This window comes from Microtus ochrogaster, chromosome 1 (genome assembly GCF_000317375.1).
Source record: "Microtus ochrogaster isolate Prairie Vole_2 chromosome 1, MicOch1.0, whole genome shotgun sequence".
Taxonomy (NCBI): domain Eukaryota; kingdom Metazoa; phylum Chordata; class Mammalia; order Rodentia; family Cricetidae; genus Microtus; species Microtus ochrogaster.
The window spans coordinates 17,916,738-17,937,795 of NC_022009.1; the positions used below are offsets into that span (position 1 = coordinate 17,916,738).

General features: G+C 49.2%; 1 protein-coding gene across 1 annotated transcript; it reads right to left on the reverse strand.

Annotated features, from left to right (window-relative positions):
* Positions 1–493: 493 nt before the first annotated feature.
* Positions 494–4,794, reverse strand: Zfp36l1 (ZFP36 ring finger protein like 1). The gene is made up of 2 exons (XM_005343266.3): positions 4,599–4,794; positions 494–2,306 (listed from the first exon to the last, which is right to left on the reverse strand). Exons 1-2 carry the CDS (start codon positions 4,653–4,655, stop codon positions 1,347–1,349), a joined length of 1,017 nt encoding a protein of 338 aa, XP_005343323.1. The 5' UTR covers positions 4,656–4,794; the 3' UTR covers positions 494–1,346.
* Between the last annotated feature and the right edge of the window lie 16,264 nt (positions 4,795–21,058).

A 21,058-nucleotide genomic window follows, 5' to 3' on the forward strand; every position in this document is an offset into this window, starting at 1 on the left:
TTTTTTTTAAATTAATTTTTCATTTTTTTAAAATAAAATAACCAAAAAAAGTGTAAAGTTACAAAAATGTTGTTGAAGAATAATATATTAAAACTGTGGAAAAAAGGAAAGACACGTCACAAAATTTTAAGATTAATATGAAGATCATAATTTAACATAAAAGAATATATTCTATGGATTTGTCATCCCGATAAATATGAACAAAATTAACAAAAAAAGCATAGTTTGGCAATAAATACGTTTTGATAAGTTAAATAAGCTTTTTTATATTGATGTGCAGTGACAAGCAAAATTTTTGCTCTCCAATTTCTGAAAGTTAGATGAAGTTTAACCCCAGGGAAAAAAGCATGGCGTGAGGGCTCTAAGGTAGACCTAAGGTATTCTAGAGCAAAATCCATTAAAGCTACTTCTACAGGAAATCGTTTTACACAGATATCGTATGTGGAATGAATACCATTAACTGCTCACCCCTTACAGTTTGGTTTTTTTTTTCTTCAGCTTTTCTCATTTTGTCGTCATTTTTAAGATGTCACATATGAATTGGGGAACTTTAGCACCAAAATCAAGTCTCTCATAGTCCATCTAGTTTCCCCTTCCTCCCCACTTAAAAAAAAAAAAAGAAATTAAATCACAAAGTCCCACTTATGTCAAAACCTTCGTCCAACTGGTTCAACCTTCCTCCCTGAAGACCTACACAAACCCAGGCAAGATTAGTCAACAGGGGTTCGGGCTGGGATGAAAAAGGTTTTGAGTGTCAAAATAGGTTTCCCCCAAACCCCAAGTCCAGCAACAATTCTCTGAGGGAGGCGGGTAACTACAAGGAAGAGGAGGTGTGCAGGGAGACTGAAAGGAAGGTGCGCTTGGGTCGCCAGCTGGGGGAGCTGCTGGTTGCGGGTCACCCCCCAACCCCACGGGCAGAGGCTCTGGGAGGCCCACGGGTGCCCCCTGGCGTTGAAGAGGTAATGTAGTCACAGTGACAAAGTTAGATAACAAGGCACTAAGTTGCTTCTGTAAACGGTTACTGCTTTTCTTTTGTGATTTGGCACTTAAGGCTTAAGCCGAAAAAAGGCATCTACTGACAAATATGGGACTCTGTTATGCGTGGTTTAAGTGGGCTATGAAATGGAGGGAGGGGATTTCAAGCCAGAAGAAGCTACCAACAAATTGACTTGTCCTTATGTTGGGGGTGGGGGTGGGGGCGACATACCAAGGTTCTGGGGAAGGGGCTGAGCTTAAATGTATCAATGTAGGGATTGAGGGGAAGTTAGGGGGTGGGGAGGTGAAGGCTTGGGATGGGGTGCAGGGTGGAGAGGTGAAGGAGGCAGGGTGTCCCTCCCTACCCTGGCTTAGTCATCTGAGATGGAGAGTCTGCTGAAAATGGGCAGGCGTCTTGAGTTGTCCAAGGTAGGGGAATCTGAGCCACTGTGGCTGCTGCTGGAGCTGCTCAGGTAGCCCTCCTGGTCCGAGAGAGAATCCTGAGGGCTGGGGGGAGAGTCAAACATGTGAGGGGACTCGGACATGGGCCGGAAGAGGAAGGTGGTGGGGGAGCCTCCCCCGGGTAGCCCCATGCTAGGAGCAAAGAGGCTCGCCAGCTCCTGGCTGGAAAAGGCGAAGGGGTTATTGGTGCCATCGGGCAGGGTAGGTGAGCCCAGGAGGTCATCCGCGCTCAGGATGGGGGGTGGGGTGATAGACGTGGGGCTGTCCAGCAGCCCCGTGGCAGCGGCGGTGGCAGCGGCACTGGGAAACCCAGCAAAGCTAAAGCTATGCTGGAGGCGGGGACGGTCAGCGGAGAGGTCCCGGCCCCCGGCCAGGGCGCGGCGCTCCTCGGCGTTGTGAATGAAGTGGCAGCGGGGCCCGTACGGGCAAAAGCCGATGGTGTGGAAGGTGCGGCAAAGCTCCGTCTTGTACTTGGGGTGGCGGGTCAGGCTGCGGAGCTCGTGGATGCCGTGCGCGAACTGGCACTTGTCCCCGTACTTACAGGCACCGTTTTCTTCGAAGGGGCGGCAGAGCTCCGTCTTGTAGCGGCTGGAGTTGACCTGGCCGCTCCCAGGCTGCTTCTGGGAGGGCAGAAGCCGCTCGCCCCCTTCAGAGAAAGAGCGATCTCGAAAGCGGCTGTCGCGGGAGCTCAGGGACGGGGCCGGCTCGCCCTTAAGGCTGCTGAGAAGTTGGTTCTGATGGAACTTGGAGCTGGGCAGAGTGACCGAGTGCCTCCGAGGGAAGCCCCCGCCAGCAGGGGTGCCCACTGCCTTCCTGTCCAGCAGGCAGCCCCCAGCACTGGGAGTGCTGTAGTTGAGCATCTTGTTACCCTGGAGGGGAGAGGAGGGAAAAGGACCGGTGAGTGACCGAGGACACCCACGAGGCCAGGGCATGGTGTCCACAAAGGACAGCACCCCTTCATCAGATAAGCCACTCTGTCCCTCTCTAAAAGGAGCCACCTGGGTTTATTTTGGCACTGCTCGTGAGAAACCACAAAAATCCTGCCCTGTATGAAAATATATATATATGTATCCGCATCCTGCTCCATGCTGACCCCTGATATGTAGATTGCTTTATATCCCCAAGTCCCTGGAGCTATTTTTTCTCCCTCTAAACTCCAAGTCCTGTTTATACATTCCTCAACTCAGAGTATTTCACATAAGGCAGTCCTCTCTAATTCCCCCCCCCAACAGAATCAGGTAAGCCCCTGGGAGAAGACAAAACATGAGCCAAATCCTCCCCATCAGTCCCTGCTAGCCCCCTCCCCCACAATCTGGCCCCAAACTCTCCACTTCCTCTTCCACAAGTGTACCCTTCCTTTGGCAACAGGTTTTCAAACTGTGCTTTTTTTTTTCTTTCTTGGGGAAGAGCCTAGTCTGGGATATGGGAGAGGGACATGCACGGCTCCCCAAGCCCATAGCTTCCGGAGGAGCACCCCGGAGAGGGATTTCTCCTCCCCCCCCCCCATTCCCCCACTCCCTTAACTGGGAAGATGCCTTTGCACTTGGTCTCCTGGCTGCAAGAGCGGTCTGGATAAGAGCACCAGTGTTTAATCTTGAACCAAAGCTGCAGATGGGAAAGAAAGCGCTAGCTCCCCGCCCCTTCCACACACACCTCGCAGTCAATGGGGGGAGGGGGGACTCGAGCAGGGACAGAGCTGCCACAAGCCCTAGTCACCTGCTCAAACTACCCAAGATTTAGAAAGAGTTGGGGGTGGGAGACTTGAAAGTTATCTCCAGGCCCCTGACACAAGTGGGTGTCATTGTGCAAATTCTAAAGTTAGTCCCTTAGGATCAGCAGCGGGGGATCGGGAATCAGTAACCCTGTAACCGCAACCACCCCACCGAGCGGATTACAGGAACCCAGTGGAGAGCCGGTTCCCAACAATGAGGTTCATTTAAAAAAAAGTCCTGCGGGGGGAGGGGGCAAAAGAAAGAGAAATAGATCAAAGAGCGGGCAGCCAGGACGAGAAGGATGGAGTTGCTCAGGAGCTCAGGCAGCCGCCAGGGCGAATAACTTGGGAAAACGCCGGGAAGAGAAAAATGCTGAAAATTTAAAGTTTTTTGATGTTGCTCTTCAGCTCCAGCACGCCCCTGTGCCCCAACCCTGCAGCCCCGGGGCCTTGGCAGCTGCACCGACAGGAGCAGCAAGCTAGGAAGGGAGCAACATGACCCGACGTGTTTAAAGGAAGGCAAAAACAGTTCAGCAATTAAAAGTAGCCTAGCAGCTTCATCCTTTCAAATTGGGGGGTTGGGAGTAGAGTGGGAAAAAAATTAACAACATCCATGGAGTTGTACATTTCAACCGCACTCCTGGAACACGCAGGTTTTAAAACTTTTTTTTTTTTTGGTCGAAAAACCGACTAGTAAACTACCCCCATTTAAGGAGGCCCTATTAAATCCTAACTGGCGGGAACTTGAGTTCTGGCAGCATTTTGTTCCCCTATTCCTCAATCAAAGAGCCACAGTGCCTCACAACACAGGTAAGCGCTACTTTCAGCCAAAAGTTTGCAGCGTGATCAAGCAGCGCTCTCGCGGAGGAAGCCTAGCCCAGCTGGGGCGGGCACAAACTCCACTACAAACTCGCCTTGCCTACATCTTCTTAACCTTAAATCGGCCCTTTTTTTCCTGCCGCAATACCTCTTAAGTTCTCCAAGGCAGAGAGGGAAATTCTCCCAGCCAAATACCGTTCTGAGACTTCACTTTTCTTAGAGACCCCCTACGCCACAGGGAGCAAAGATGTCGGGGAGACTCGAACTCCTCCAGCAGGCACGGAAACCCAGAGCGCACACCGGGAGCCCACCGAACCCAGCTCTCGTGGCACACCACGCAGGAATGAATCCTTCAAAGTTTGTCCCAATCCTAGCCACTCTTCCGCACCCCCGGGCCAGCCCTTGCCCCGCAAACTTGAGCAGTCACCCAGAACGTTGCTCCCAAACTCACATGGAACTCCACCTGGGACCTGAAACTAAGTAGGGAGGACACGGCCAAATTCCTTCATCGTGGAGGGAAACGCAAACAGTGAAAGCCCGTCACTCGCTCTATGCCGTTTCCCCAGAATCGAACTTTAGGAGTTTCTTTCAAACACAAGAGAAACTTTCGAAAAGCTCCGCCCTACTTTACCTTGCATAAAACTTCGCTCAAGTCGAAGATGGTGGCAGACACGAGGGTGGTGGTCATCGTGGGCGTTCGCACGGGGCAAGGAATAGTCTGTGGTGTGTCGTGAAGGTCCCGGTGCGGGGAAGGCGCAGCCTCCGGCTCTCCGGTCTGGAGTCCCACACGCCTGCTCCCGGCGCCCCTCGCCTTTCTGACTCCCGGGCTGCGGCGCGCAAAGCCCAATTTATAAGATTTGGTGAGTTGAGGGGTGGGGGGAGGAGCTTTAAACTTATTTAAATGAAGAAGAGGAGGCGGAAAAAAAGTTGATTGACACTGAGGTTGAATCAGCCATGCGGTCAAGCGGGAGGGAGGGGTAAAGGGGGAGGAAAGAAACTTTCAAAAGGAAGAAGGGGGAGGGGGAGACGAGGAAAGAAGGCGGAAAAAAAAGAACCACTCGGAGCGGCGCACAACTTTTTTTTCTTAAAGAGGAAAAGTTTCGAGTCCGCGGGCTCCGCTCCCCAGCGATGGGGGCGCCCCTCCCTGGGGCTGGGCGGGGCCGAGGGGGAGGGGCGCCCACCCTTTGTCAGCCTCGCTGCCCGGCTCTGTGACGTCACTCATTCCACCCCCTTCGGAGTTCTGGTTGTTGTGTTGTTTGGGGGGGGGGGATGGTGTGTGGTGTGGTGTGTGTGTGTGTGCGTGTGTGTGTGCGCGCGCGCGCGTGTGTTTTGGTCGGGCAGGAAGGCGGGCTCGACTTTCTCTCTCTTTTTTTTTTTATTTGCTAGCTGGAGCTGAAGCTAGTCCTGCGCGGGCAGGGCTGCGGTTTCCATCTTGAGCTGGTGTCCCTTGAAACTTCTCCAAGTGTCCGCACGACTTACCTTTCCCTGACTTCCCGGTCCACACCCGGCTGCCCACCGCAAAACGAGCTGGGCGAGGAGTTTAAGAATTCAGAGCACCCCAAATGTCCGAGTCAGGAGTTCTATGTTTGTTTCCCACCAGGGTGCGGAGAAGTAGGGGCGATCAGGAAAAACTTTCTTTCCTTCGGAGAGGCTGGCCTGGCGGGGGCGAGCGCAGCAAGATTTAGCGCGCAGCGCGCGTGCACACGCGTGCTGGGCCGGCAGCCGGCGCTCTCCCGGTCGGGTGAGGGGACATTTCGAAAAAGACCACTCTCTGGTCTCGTTTAAACAGACCTAGATGGGGCGCTTCGTTCACACATCCGATCTTTAAACTTACCACAGAAAAACCCAGACTTTCATGGGCGCCTCTTCATCCGGCTCACAAAAATAAAAAGAGCAACGAGTCACTTTCCACGCCGCTTTGAATCTGGGCTTACCTCCTCCACACATCCCCAAATGTTAAAAACAAGAAAAAAAAAGTTACTTGGGTAAGAAGGGAGGTAGAGGTGGGGGAAGCGACACTTGTAACTTCTTGCTGCTCTCCCGCCCCCACGCGAACGGAACATATGGCTTGTCACTGTGCCCTGTTTGGGGGTGCCAAGGAATGGGACCCCACGGAACCCAATGGCCTTCAATGAATTATTCAGCCCTTAAAAACCGCGAATATGTATTTATTTACTATTAGGTTTGGCTGCCTCCCACCCGCACCCGCTCGCGTGCTGGAGTGGAGACCCGGGCGGAAATCGCGGGCCGCGCCGCCCCGGCCTCGCACGTTTCTTCCCAGCACTCGAGGCCGCCGGGTCTGTTATGAAACCCGGTGCGCCCAGTGGCTACGAGCGAGTTCCATTGCGATGTAATTAGGTCACCCCATTACGAGTACGTTTCTCTGGAAAGGACGGAGCGGGCGGAGCAGAGCGTTCGAGCCTGAGCCGCACCACCCCTTACACACACGCACATTTAAAAAAATGCATTTATTTATCGCCAACTTCTGGGCAAACCCAGGGAAATCTTCCAAATCACAACTATTTTAGAAACCAGGTTTTTTTTTTCAATTTTGCGAAAACACACGACTTTTGCTGCAGCCCACGAACCTAACGTAATCCCCTGAGGGGTCTCTGCTTGACTCGTCTCCAACAATTTGAGTTGCTGGCCCCATTTTTAACCCGGCTGCTGTTCCTGACTTTTTCGGCTTGCTGCTGTCAAGCCCCCGGTTGCTTCCCTCCCCCGCTCCCATTTTTCATCTTTTCTTGAAATCTGGCAAGCGCCGGGAAGGGAAATAACTTCCATCCACCTTAATTTAAATCATTCGGATGTGTAGGTTTCTTTTTAAAGGGATGTTTGCTCGTTCCCCTCCCCAGCTCTTAGGGGGTTGGTGTGTGCGCGCGGATTTCGTGCTGTTTCTCGGTGATGAGGTAATGAGTTCCAGATTTCGGGACAGAGCAGGGTGCGTTAAAACCCCAAGGTTAGCCCAAGTCCTGATGTGAAGCTATTTCGACTTTTCATTCCGCACCACCCGCCCGGGCTGGTCTAAACTCCCGAGTGTTTGCAAAGCTCTGCTGGGGGGAGGACCAAGGCCGGGGTGGGACGGCCTCCTGGGATAGTGTTGTCCCTCAGAAGCGGAGGACCGGGCTTGGGGTACCCCGAGCTGCCTAAATAATCTTGTTGATTTGTTTGTTTGTTGTTGTTGTTTTCTTTTTCTCTCAAAGAAAAAAGCGATTCCTCGAATTTCCTGCGCCTTCCCAGCTCCCCGGAGTCTCCCCTCCCCCGTTCCCCTCCGCGAGCGGCGCGCTCCCGGGTTGTTTACCCGCCCCGCCGACCGCCCGGGTTTGTTCCTGCTCCCAGAGCCCGTCTCTATAATTAAACTCTTTTTTCTAATTGTCGGGTTGCAACGTCATTTAGGGGACTTTCCAAGTGGGGGGGGAGGGGGGAGAAGGGAGGGAGGCGGAGGGGGGAGCGCGCTCCTTAACCCTTCGCTGACCTGCGCCTGGGACGCCCGGCCCGCGAGGAGGCCGGCGCGACCCGCAGGTGGGCGGTAGGTACCGGGCCAGCCCCAGCCGGGCCGCGAGGCTCCAGGGACGCGAGCCCAGGTTTCTCGCGCGCCCCGCCGCCCTTGCCGCCGCCTCCACCTGCGCCGCCGCTTCCGCCCGGGGGGTGGGGGGGGCGCCGCTCTGCCGCCGACTTCCGGTTCGCGTGCCCGGGCCGCGCAGGTATTTTGGCTGGGGTGGTGGCGGGGCCGCGAGGTCTGAAGACCGGGGAGAGTGAAAGTCCTCGGAGGCGCAGAGGTACGGAGGCTGTGTGCGTCCGCCTAGCCTGGGACGAGCCCATCGACCTTGCTGAGGGGGGAGCTGCGACGCGGGTTTTGGACCCCCAGACGGTTGGACCGATCAGCGGCGCCAGGCGACTCCTCTCAGCGCCTAGAGGGGTTGCACTTCCTTCCATGCTTCAGGTCACTTGCGAAATCTCCCAAAATCTTCGGATTGAAATCTGACCCCTTCCCGGCTCTTTGCTCCCTGAGTGCTGGGTGTGTAGCCTCTACGTCGCTAGGGTAAAGGGAGATCTGGCCTAGTGAAGCCACCTGGAGTACCTGTCCGGTTTGTGGACCCTGCGAGGCACAGTGATTCAGAGCCTCTAGGGTGAGCCCAGGAATCTGCACCACCCCCCTCCCGTGGGTCCAAGACGTTGAGCTGTTCAGGATTCACGTCTCGCTTCAGCCCTTTTCTAGCTGCGATTTGTTTTCTTGTTGACACAAGGTCTTGCTGTTTTGCCTAGGCTGGCCTCAAACTGTGTACCCAGGTGAACCTGGGGAAGACTAAAGTGGGTTAGGTTGTGGCATGGGAACCTGTTGTGTAACTTTTCCGAATATTCTGATTATTGCCACAGGTATTTCTGCAAACACTAGATGGGGGAGGAGGTGTCTTAGAATAGAGGTCTCCAAGTCTTAAAGTACCTCAAAGCACTTAGTGACCACCACTCAGTTGTAACGTCCCCAGAAGCAGGCAGAGTCCCTGAGGGCAGCCCAGATCCTCCAGTGACCACAGCATTGCCTGGGGTCTGTGTTCTTAAGAAAAGACGAAGACACCTCCAGCCAGAACTACTGAGAGTCCAACCCGGTCTTGCTGGTTCCTAAGTGGGATATTTAAACCTCCATTCTTAGGTTAATTGTTTGAGGTACCTGAAGAGAAGTTGGAAATTAACTACAGGGTAGTTCCCTTGGCTGTAGCCCCTAGCCTGGGCCTGAGAAGAACAATTGAACAAAAGACACCTGGTCCGGCCTAACCTGCAGACTTTAGCTTTCCCCACACTTCCACACCTCCAGGGCAGTCTCAAGTGGGCTTATTTAAGAAAAGTAAGTCCTCTTTCTCCTACCCCCGGGCCTTTGCACATGCAAATCCTGTCTGAACTCATTAGCCCAAGAATTTTTTTACTTTTTTTAGACAGGGATTCTCCATGTAGTTCTGGCTGTCCTGGAACTTACTATTATAGACCAGGCTGCCTGAAACTCACAGAGATCCTACTGTCTACCACCACACCTGCTTACATTTTTTTTCTTTTTTAAGAAAGTTTCTAGCTCAGACATCACTTCCTATGGGAAACATTCTTGGCTGCATACCTACTTCACCAAGACAAAGAGTCTGTCTTCTCCCGTGTATGTGTGTTCACGGAATATCTGCTTCCTTGAGGAGTTTCAGTCTGATAGTTCACAGTCCTTCTAGCTTTGGGTTACTTTTTAAAAAAAAAGATTTATTCGTGTATTTTATGTATATGAGTGCTCTGTCTTCAAGCACACAAGAAGAAATCTGCTCCATTACAGATGGTTGTGAGCCACCGTGTGGGTGCTGGGAATTGAACTCAGAACCTCTGGAAGAGCAGTTAAGTGCTCTTAACTCCTGAGCCATCTCTCCAGCCCTTTGTCTTTTTAACATACAGTAAAGTTGATTTTGACTATATATATACCAAAGAATATATTTGTGGGAAGATAGAGTCATGAAATGGCTAGCACAGTCAGACCAGCAGTTCCACTGCCTCTCAGAATACTACCTGGTGTTGTTCCTTTGTGGTCACGCCTTGCTCCGTCTCTAATCCCTAGCAACCACTGTTGTGTTCTCATTCACAATAATAGTGTCTTCTCTAGAATGCCATATAAATAAAGCCAGACAATACATATTTCACACCATAATACCTTTGAGGTTTTATCCATGTTGTTTATATTGATGGCTCATTCCATTGTTAATAAATAGCATCCTGATGCATGAGTATACACTAGTTTGACTACCATGAACCTATTTCCAGCTCTGAGCTTCAAATAAAACTTCAATAAACATTCATAAACAAGTCTGTGTGTAAGCACAGTTCTTCCCTGGGGTGAATAAAGGAGACCTCTAGGGCCATACGGTAGTTGTGCATGAAAACTCAGTTTTAAGCTACCAGGAGTTTTCTTTTGTTTTTGAGACAGTCTCCACGTATCACTGGCTGTTCTGGAACTGACAGAGATCCACCTGCCTCAGCCTCCCAGATGCAGGGGTTAATGGTGTGCACCACCACACCCAGCTCTACCAAGCCCTTTTGCCGAGTGGCATTTTACACTTTGGCATCTCTAGCAGGTGTATGTATGCATCTCCAGTTGCTTTACTGAGGCTGTAAATGTACTTTAATATACAGTGATAAACCATCATGCATCTGGCTTGGTTTGGATGAAGACAGGGCTTCGTGCTCCCAGACTGGTCTAGAATTGACTAAACAATCCCAGCTGACCTCAGACTCAAGGCACGTCTCCTGCCTCAGCCTCCCAAGTGTTAAGGTTACAGGTTTGAGTCACCATATGCCTGCTCTTTTCATTATGATTCAATTCACATTTCTCTAACAGACGTCGAACAACGGTCTGTTTAGATACCTCCTGTGTAGGTAGCCTCTGTTCAAGTCTTTAGCATATTTTAACTGGGTCATCTGTTTCTGTTGATATTTGCGGACTCTTTATATATTCTAGATGCAGATCCTTTGTCAAACGTGTTACTTGCAAGTATTTTCTCAAGCCTGACCCTTACCTTTCCATCCTTATAAAAGTATCTTTCACAGGGAAAAGAAAATGCTTCGGGTGTCAAAAATGAGTGCGCGCCAACCCAAGTCATTAAGATCTTGTTTTGGGGGGGAGGGTCTGGAAAGATGGCTCAGTGGCTAAGAGCATTGCCTGCTCTTCCAAAGGTCCTGAGTTCAATTCCTGGCAACCACATGGTGGCTCACAACCATCTGTGATGAGGTCTGGTGCCCTCTTCTGGCCTGCAGACATACACACAGACAGAATATTGTATACATAATAAATAAATAAATATTAAAAAAAAATCTTGTTTTTGCCAAACCTGCTGACACAGGCCTGTAGTCCAGCTGATTTAGAGGATTTAAAAAAAAAAAAAAAAAGAGGATCAAATTCAAGGCCTACCTGGGTAACTTAGCAAGACCCTGTCTTAAAAACTGAAAACTAAAGCACTAGGAATAGAGTTTAGTGGCGGAGGGCGACCCGGTATAGGTGTGAGTGGCGGAGGGTGACCCGGTATAGGTGTGAGTGAGTGGCGGAGGGCGACCTGGCATAGGTGTGAGTGGCGGAGGGTGACCCGGCATAGGTGTGAGTGGCGGTGGGTGACCCGGCATAGGTGTGAAGCCATAGGTTCAAGCCTCAGTTCTGGTGGGGAAAAAATCTGCTTTCTTCTAGAAGTTTTATATTTTTAAATTGTTATTAACAAATGTTTATCTTATTGCTGTTTTGAATATTTGATCAACATATGATGTCCTAGTCTCCTATAACCTTTTATATTCTAGACATTATGTTCAAACTATTTAAACATAAGAAACTCTTAAATTGTTATTTATATTAATGTGTGTGTGTGCGTGCGTGCATGCATGCCTAGCAGATAAGACACTGATTCACCTGTATGTAGATCAGAGAGGATAACCTTTAGGACTGAACCCAGGTTGTCAAACAGTGTGAGCCATCTTGCCAGCCCACCTACAGTCTCTTTAAGTCTGTCGCTCTCTCTTCTTTTTCTCTTGTTTCTTGGTGCTAGAGAGTGAACCTACAGCCTCACGTGTCTTTAGCTCCTGAGGGATCTTTCTCTGTCATTCAGTCTATTTGTGCCTTCGGATCTAAAGTGAGTCCCTTTTAAGTGAGAGGTAGTTGAGTTTTCATATCCATTTTGCTGACTTGTCTTTGGACTGGAGAGTTTACCCCATGCATTGAAAATATCAGTAGTGAAGGGGACTTGATTCTGCTAGCTTACTGTTTTCTTTCCTTCTCTTTGTTTCCCGTGCTGGAATGAAACCCAGGGAGTCCTACATGCTAGGCCACTCTACACTGAACTACACCTCAGCCCTCATGATTTGTTTTCTGGATGCCTGAGAACTATCATCCTTGGTTTCCTGCATTACTAGTTACCCCCTTGTCTGTAAGAGATGCCTGCTAAGACCCCCAGGGCTGGGTGGGGAAGATGGTTCAGCAAGGAGATACCTGCTAAGATCCCAGGGTTGGGTGGACAAGATGGTTCAGCAAGTAGATGCCTGCCGTCAAGTCTAATGGCCTGAGTTCGTTCCCAAGAACCCATGGTGGAAGGAGAAAACTGACTACGCCCTTTCCTCCGACCTCCACATGCTTTCTAGTGCCTTCTTCTGGCCTCTGTGGGCACTTCACACACTTGGTACACAGACATCTGTGCCGGCAAAACAACCATACAAATAAAATAAATCAATCTTTAAAAAAAAGACATGAAGCTGAGCAGTGGTGGTACACGCCTTAATCCCAGCACTCGGGAGGCAGAGGCAGGCGGATCTCTGAGTTCGAGGCCAGCCTGTTCTACAAGAGCTAGTTCCAGGACAGGCTCCAAAGCTACAGAGAAACCTTGTCTCGAAAAACCAAAAAATAAAAATAAATAAATAAAGACATGAGACTTATGTTGAAGTTCCTTGGTTGGTTTTTCCTGTGGTTGCCCAATCCTAGCACTGTTGATAAGAATTTAATCTCTCCATGCAACTGTTTTATCTTTCAAAAACTCAGATGCTATACTTGGATGAGTCTGTACATTACCAAACTCAATTATAGTAGCTTTATAGTAAGTCTTAAAATCAATGACTATTATTTCTCCCAGTGTTTTCTTATTTTTTAAATTATTTTACCCTTTATTCCTTTGCCTTCTTATATAAATTTCAGAATCATTTTTTTCTGTCTATGCAAAAATGTCCCCCTGGGAAATGAGGGTGTGGCTGAATGGTAGATTGTCCATCTACTGACTTAGTCACTTTCTGCTGCGGCGGTAAACACCAAGAACAAGACAACTTAGGAAAGAGAGGCTTTATTTTGGCATATGGTTACAGAGGAAGAGTCCATGATGGTGGGGGCGTTACAGCGGCAGACAACCCGGGCATAAAACTGGCTGGTCACATTTCCTCATACACGAACACAAAACAGAGTGTGAACTGAAGCTTGGGAGGGCGGGGGGGGGGGGCAAGGCTACAGACTCTCAGAGCTCACACCCAGTGGCATACTTTCTCTAGCAAGGAACACATCCTAAAAGTTCTGTAACCTCCCAAAATAGCACCATCACCCTGAGACCAAGTATTCACATCTGCGAGCTCTGGAGGACACTTCTCCTTCAGACTGCCACACTTCGGTACACAGGGTCATGGTCAACCCCTAGAATAATACACATTAAACAAAAATAAATAAATAAATAACTTGTAAGGTTTCCTAACTACGGTTTCCTAACTATGGATGTGGCATATGTATTTATTTAGTTTTTTTTTACTGGGGAGAGATGGAGGAGCAGGTTGCTGGGGATTGAACCCAGTGTGCCAAACACACACTGCCCTGAGCCACCCTCACACACACTTGATTTCATCAGTGTTTGTATGTTGGACTTTCCTTTCCTGGAATTCAAAGCAATGCTCCTCCAACACTTCCTGAGTTCTAGGATAGCAAGTCTGTACCACATGACAATTAGTAGAGTTCTGTGGCTTTTAGTATAAAGATGCTACGGGGTTTTGTTGTTGTTGTTAGCCTTGTACCTAATAATTCTCATTTTTTTGAACTCTTGTAATTAAATTCAATCTGTTTCCAGTCATTTATTACTATGTTATAGAAATAGAATTGATCTTTGTGCCTTGTCTTCTATGAGCTTATAAAAATCACTCCAGTTACACGAGGAGCTTTTTGGTATATTCCTCAGGAGATTTTTGTTGGGATTTCATTTTGTTTTTAACATAGATACCCATGTTATCTGCAAATAGAGACAATGTCTTCCTTTCCAGTGCACTGTTGATGTGGAGCAGGTGTGGTAAGGGTGCCCTCACCTTCTTCCTAGTCCTGGAAGAAAGCTTCCATCTTCCTGCATTACGTATGATGTTCTTGCTAGTTGTCTTTAGTCACCTAACGTTTTAACATCCCCCCTCCTGGCGAGTATGTGCCATGAAAGAGGCTTTCTCGGCTCTGAACTCAGTCCCTAGTGCTTGCAGAGTGCTCAGCACATAGTAGGCCCTTCATAAGCACTCACTAGGGAAAAGTAGAGATCAGGTTGTGGTCTTTTGTTGACTTAGCCAGCTTACTTCCCTACCTGACGACAAAGGGGACTTGGCTGAATATCCTGCAAACATCTCAAACAATAATCCGACCATAAATACCCGCAGGTCCACCGAGGCCCTGCCCGCAGTCGACTGTTTAAGCTGCCGAGCACTTAAGAGTCCAGCCTTCAGCAGCTTCACAGCGTCAGAGCCACTCTGCGAGGATGGGCGGCTGCAGTATAAGAAGCAGAAGTCAAACAAAAGCTCCGGGCTCTGAAATGAAGAGCTCTTTGGGTGAAAATCCCACTGCTCTGACCCTTGAGCTGAGATGGGCGGGGCCGTCTCACTAAGTTTATTTCAGCCGCTTATAGAAACGGAGAGGGGAGGGGCTGGCTGTGTGCACAGCATCCCTGGCTCTGGTGCATTTGTATCTGCCAGGCCCAACTTGGATTTGAGTTTTGTTTAACTTTGGGGGTCTGGAGAGGCAGGCAGCAGAAAAGTCTTGCAGCTTCTGAGCTGTAGTTTCCCACCCTCTCTCTAAACATTCCTCTTGGTTAGGCCAAAGGCTGCCCACAGCCCCCTGCTTCACCCAGAGGGTGGTTAAACTACCATGAGTACCCAGCACTGTGGTCACACCTGGCACCTTTGGCATCGGCTTTTCTTCTAGCCCAAAGGGGTGGGGAAGAAAGATTAAACTGTTTGTTTCCTTCCCAGTACAAGGGTGGGTATGTGGAGACCTAGTCAGCCTTTGTCCCTGGTCCCCGCACAGTCCAGTGCACCCACCTGCAATGGCTGTACTTAAACTTAGGGCTTGATGTACATGAAAGGCCTTTCTTACCTTGTTACCTCCTCGACTTCCCCAAAGCTTCTGGAGCCGCATTCTCCACAGTTCCTGATAGGTTACTGGCCTTCTGTCGCATCTCTCCCCCATCAGAAACAGAATTTTAAATGAAGTGACCATGCTGATTTTCTAAAACCTGGTTTCAGCTGTTTGAGTGCAGTTACAGAATACACACTTACCATCTCTGAAAGAAGGGGAAACTGAGGTGGGGAGGGGAGGAGGCAGCAGGTGGCCCATACCCACTGTGGATGGGGAAGATCAACCGGATGCTGACTCCAGCTGAACCAGAAAGAGCCGAGCTTGCCTTCTGAGGCGCCACCACCCAAGGCAGAAAGAAGGAAGCTTTTTGTACAGGGAAGCCCTGAACCCCATCACCCTCAAGGCCTGAACAAGCACATGAGAATGTGGGGTAACCTTGCGCTAGACCTGCATGTGAGAACCCAAATGCCAGCCTGGTTCCCTGGCAAACTTCTGCTCCCCGGGTCACCAAGGAAAATGGAGAAGGGGAGACTTCACTTTCTACCCTGGTTAGGCACCGGTGGGAGGAGGTGCCCAATATGGATACTTGCCAGCAGAGTCTTGTCCTGACCTTGGGGTGGTCTTCAGGGCAGATGGAGACGATCTCATACACTCGTAAGCTCTGAGTAAGTGCTCAAAAGTAAACCAAGCTACTCTTCTGTCCTGGCGTGGGCCTGCTGAGACTATTACTGTCTAGAAGGCTGGGATGCCACAGATCCCAACCCTGACAGCCACTTCTTCAACAATCAGGAACCTCATGAGCCAGACCAGGGGTCCGCAGCTCTTGGCAAATTGCCCATGGACAGCTGGGGGTGGGGGTGGGGGAGACTAGAGAAGCCAGCCAACAGGCAGAGTGGCTGGGCCACAGCCACAGCCCTGTGACCTCTTCAGTGTTGCTTCTGCCAACTGCACTCTGCCCTGGGGGACCATGGGCCCCCACACCAGGGCCTGCCCTTGTCTGACCAAAGGCAACCAGATATGCTGCAGCTGCTAAGTGAGAGAATGAGCACCCACGGGGACTGGGGAGCAGCTGGAGAGATTCCTGGGGGTGTAAATATTTATACAACATGGTGTGTGGGAAGAGGCAGCGGGGGAGGTGGTAGGAAGTGGAGGCACAGACAGATGGACAGAGCTTGCACTTGGGCTCAAGCAGGAGGGCCAGGGAGTGCTGGACCCTCAGCCCTTCCTATGATCCTACGTTAGAGGCTGAGTCCTGGCTGACTCCAGGTCTCTTGCCCTCGTGAGGAGCACAGCTTAGAAAACCATCACATTCCCACTATTGAATCTATACCCCGTATATGTGATATGGATACTGACAGATGCAGATACAGAGGAGGAGGATCCGCCTTGAATCAGACAGAAAACAAGTCTACAAATAAGGGCCAGGGGACTTGATGGCTTTAGTGCCCTAAAGGAGTTGAGACCCAAGAGTTGTACTCCAGGACTTAAAGCCTTCAAAAAGACAAAGATACGAAATGCAAGCAAAGATACCACTCAAGCAGTTTTATGAGCAATATATTCCAGAAGAGTGGTTCTCAACCATCCTAATGCTGAGACCCTTTAATACAGTCATGTCATGACCCCATACAGTTATTTTTGTTGCTACTTCATAACTAATTTTGCTATTGTTATGAATAATAAAGATCTATGTCCTCTGATTGTCTGAGGTGACCCCTGTGAAAAGGTCGTTCAACCTCCAAAGGAGTCGTGACCACCAGTTGTGAAATGCTCTTCTAGAGGGTCAGAGAACACTGCGTGGATGACCATATTGATAATGGAGGGACAGATTCTAGAAAGAGAACAGGAATGACTGAGGTGGCTAGGAGGCCCTAAATGACACTCGTCGGATAAGTGTGTCACCACCAGATAAGCCACTGTCACAGAGCCTAGGAAGGTGAGGTAGTCCTAAGGTACCTTTGGCCGTTCTTAGTCACCAGCAGGGATGCAGCTTACTCCAGGTGTGCCTAGGTAGAACCCTGATCCAGCCATGCCTTCTGCTGGGCTTGCTGAGGACTTAGCCAGGACCCAACACATTGGTGTTCCAGGATGGGAAGTGAGCCTGAGCTGGCGAAGACAGCCAGATGGACTCCAGTCAATTTGCCTTGGACAGCTGGGGAGCAGGCTTGGGCCACTCCCCTGCCACTCCAGACAAGGAGGGGTGCGGCCACAACTTCTAGGAGTTCTTTGCTAGCACACCCATCAAGAAGTGCCACCTGCCTCCCTCAGTGCCCAGACTGACCCTCAGAGCCTCCCTCCCACAGAAGGGTCTGAATTGTTCCCCACTGGCCAGCAGTGAGGCACTGGGGAGATAAAAGGACTGACCTCCGAGGAAAAGTGCCTGTCTCCTCAGCAGATCAGCCCAGAGGCAAAATATCAGCATACACCAGGGGGAACAGGGTACCAGAGTACCCCAAGAGACAGACCTCTCTGCTTCAAATTCTCCCTCACCTCTGTGAGCTCTGCAGATGATATCTTCCCAGAAAGATACCATCCCTAAGTCCCCACCTCTCTTGTGAACCCCATGAACCCTCACCCATCTACCCAAGCAATGGGCCTAGGCCCACACATTGAGCAGGAAATGCCATCTGTCCCCACCCCTAGCCAGGCCCTGGCAGCTAGCATCAGCCTGTCTTGAAGGGATCCTCTTCCAGGACAGCAGAGCCTAAGGAGAGCATCTTCAGGCACCCAAGGCCTCTGGCACCATGGCCCCTGCCTGCTGACTGCAGTCCTCCCTGCCAGCTCTACTCAAACAGATGAGCAGCAATAAATGCTGTACAGCCCCTGGAAAGCTCTGAGAGAAGGAACTGGGGAACAAAAGCTAAGAAATGGGAGGCATACGTTCAAGAAACAGGCACAATAAATCATTCAAGAATCCAGGCGTATAAGGCAGGGCAAAGCCGGGAAATAGGCTAAGGCTGAGTGAGTGGGAAAGGGCCCTGAGAATGATAAATACAGTTATAAAAACTCTAAAAACAAGGACGAAAAGGCAAAAGGGGTGGGGGCTGGAAGAGAAGCAGGGGAAATGGTGGAATTCTGATCCTTAACCAAAAACCCTGAGGATTGTTCTGGAGTCTTGTTGCATTTTAGAAGGGATTACTCTTCTGAACACTGAACAAGGATGGTCCTAGGAAAGCCAACTTCCTTTCTTGTCTGTTTTTCCTGTAATTCTCACGTCACTGGCCATTTGTAGAATGAGGGCTTGTCTTCCTAAAGCAAGGCTACAAACCAGCCATTTAACATGGACCTTGGCAGCCTCCATCACGGCACCCTGTGGAAAAGTGCCTTGGTGCATCCGGGCAGGCTAACCTAACCTACAGAAGTGCCATACTAAAAAATCAGTTTATGGAGAACTGGCATACCATCTCTTTACAAAGTCGGGGAAATCCTGGCAATGGGAAACAACACAGAGGATTTTAATTGATTTCTAGACATCCTGTAGAGTAAACGGAGCCCTGCAGACAGTTGTGGAAGTTTACCCTCCATGCCTGTGTCTGCAGAACCCAGACAGACTCAGAAGTCCCTAATGTGCTCCCTCATGGCTGGGGCTCCACCACTCCCCCTTGCCCTCTTCTGTTGCTCTCTCTGACTTTCCTCTAGTGTCCTTGACAAGCACGCCCTGGCCACTCCTCTACTGTGAGAAAGCAGAACAGACACAAGCCCCCACACTGCTGACTCAGGCTGCTTTCACTGGCAACCGCAGGGTTCCAGCAGAAAGGTGCCTCACACAGCCATCTAAAACTGCTCCTCCAAAGTTCAGCCAAGGAAAAGGCATATGGGCTGAACTTTGACCCACTGGGATAAAGAAAATAAGGCCCAGGCTAACTAACCCTTCTCCAAGAATTCTGAGGTACCTGACCCTGATGATTCTGTACATGCCAAATGTCACGTTTTTGTCGACCTCAAGCTCGAAGATATGACAAAAAATACAGGTGGAATAATGTCTAGGCTGTGGCCTTAGAGACTTCAGTGTCCTCCTGTCCCCGCCAACCTGCAGACTGTCACAGTCTTAGAATCCCTGACTCAAACTATTATTAATCACAAAAAGACAAACCAGGACAGCAGAGGCTAGATGACCTAATGTGTTAATCCCCTAAGCAGCATGCATAAACCTTACTCTCTCTGTTCTCAAGATATGAACACAAGGAAAACACACAGCCACTGCAAATTTCAGCTTGAGATTGGACCTCAAAAAGTCATGGACCTGGTCAGAGGCCAAGGTGTCCCAGTTTCTTAAATGACTCTAAACATTTGGAATCATCGTGTTACAGGCTGTGTTCAAATCCTGGCATTGCAACTTCCTGGGCAGGCAAAGGACCTACCTGCCCTCCCCTAGTCTTCTCTGAATGACAGTAACCATGACACTGGTCTCCCGGGGCTGTTGTAAGGACAGATGAGCAAAGCACTTGACATGCTGTTGATGAGTGTGAGGCCTGCAGCCCCCAAGCAAGCCAGTCAACTTTTGTTTTATGTTAAGCAGCAAGCAACTGACAAGGCCAAGAAGGAGGCTGGAAGCCCCACCAAGGAGGACTCCATGGAGTCCCTGGAGCAAAGTCAAGTATCCCAAGCAAGAGAGACAGTCAGGCCCCCGGAGGAGGCCCAGGCAGCTGGTAGGTGGAACACTAGAGGGGAAAGCCAAGGACAACTGCCCAAAGCCAGGGTGTCTGTCTAGGTGGGGGGCATGGAGGAGCTACATTCTAGTCTCCTTTCATTAACTCAACATGGCTGCACCCCACCTTCATGTGTGTTCATGCTCACGTGAAACTCCGCACATTCCAACCTAGTACCACCGTGATCTCAAGGCCTGTGGAGCAGAGAGCACAGCAGCTGGAGTGGTCTCGCCGTGGCCTTACTCTCAGAGACTGACTAACCAGGCATTTCTGCGTAAATGCAAACACTGGTCCTTCTGTGAGTGGCGTTATGAGCAAAAGGCTCAAATACGTAGATTCTCTTTTATTATTATTAATTATTGCACTTATTTTTAGGGGAAGGGTGTGTATCTGGGGCAGCACTCATGGAGGTCGGAGGGCAACTTGTGTTGAGTAGGTTCTCTTCCTCAGATGAGCAGGCCAGGCGGCAAGCACCTTTGCTAAGCCATCTCAGTGGCCTATACTGACATTTTTTAGGGCAAATTTTTTTTTAATGTTTGAATGTAGAATAGGATCTAATATGTGAGATTTCTTTCAATGTTGAGTGGGGCTAAGGATGGAGCTCAGTGAACAGCGTGTGCTTAGCATGTATGAGGGCTTCCCAACATTGCAGAACAAACACCAAAAACTAGCTCAGGGAGGAGGTGGCTGGGAGCTGGTGACGCTAAAGCTGGATAATGGGCCCATTTGTTTGTCTCCTATTTCTCTGTCTCCGTGTTTAAAATTGTCCCAATAAGATGTCCTAAGTTCATAAAAGCTGGAATGATGTTGTAACTCCATGACTGTCTTGATCCTTCCTATACACACACTATCTTAGACTAAAGATGAGGCCATAGAAAGATGTCAGGGAGAGAAGGGACAGGGCAGCCCTTCCCCCATCCTTCTGTGAGAACCAAGGGGAGATCCTTTCTTTCTCTCACCTCTCTGGATCATTGCAGGGTGGAGAGCACATTTAATCTTTATACTGCTTTTAAGTTCCGTGAAATTCTTGTTTAATTTTGGTTTTAATGCATTTCAAGAAACTGACTTTTTTAACTCCTGCAGTAAAATGTTTTTGTTTTTGTTTTTATACTGAAAGTAAAGCCCTTTCAGAAATATGGAGAGAATCACACACTCCAGCTCATAGGGTATATTTTACACTAGCATATTTATAGTGCATTAGTATATTTTACACTAGTATATTTATAGTGTATTAATACATTTCACACTAGTATATTTATAGTGTATCAGTATATTTTACACTAGCATATTTATAGTGTATTAGTATATTTTACACTAGTATATTTATAGTGTATTAGTGTATTTTACACTAGTATTTTATAGTGTATCAGTAATTTTACACTAGTATATTTATAGTGTATTTGTATATTTTGCACTAGTATATTTATAGTGTATTAGTATATTTTACACTAGCATATTTATAGTGTATTAGTGTATTTTTACACTAGCATATTTATAGTGTATTAGTGTATTTTTACACTAGTACATTTATAGTATATTAGTATATTTTACACTAGTATATTTATAGTGTATTAGTGTATTTTACACTAG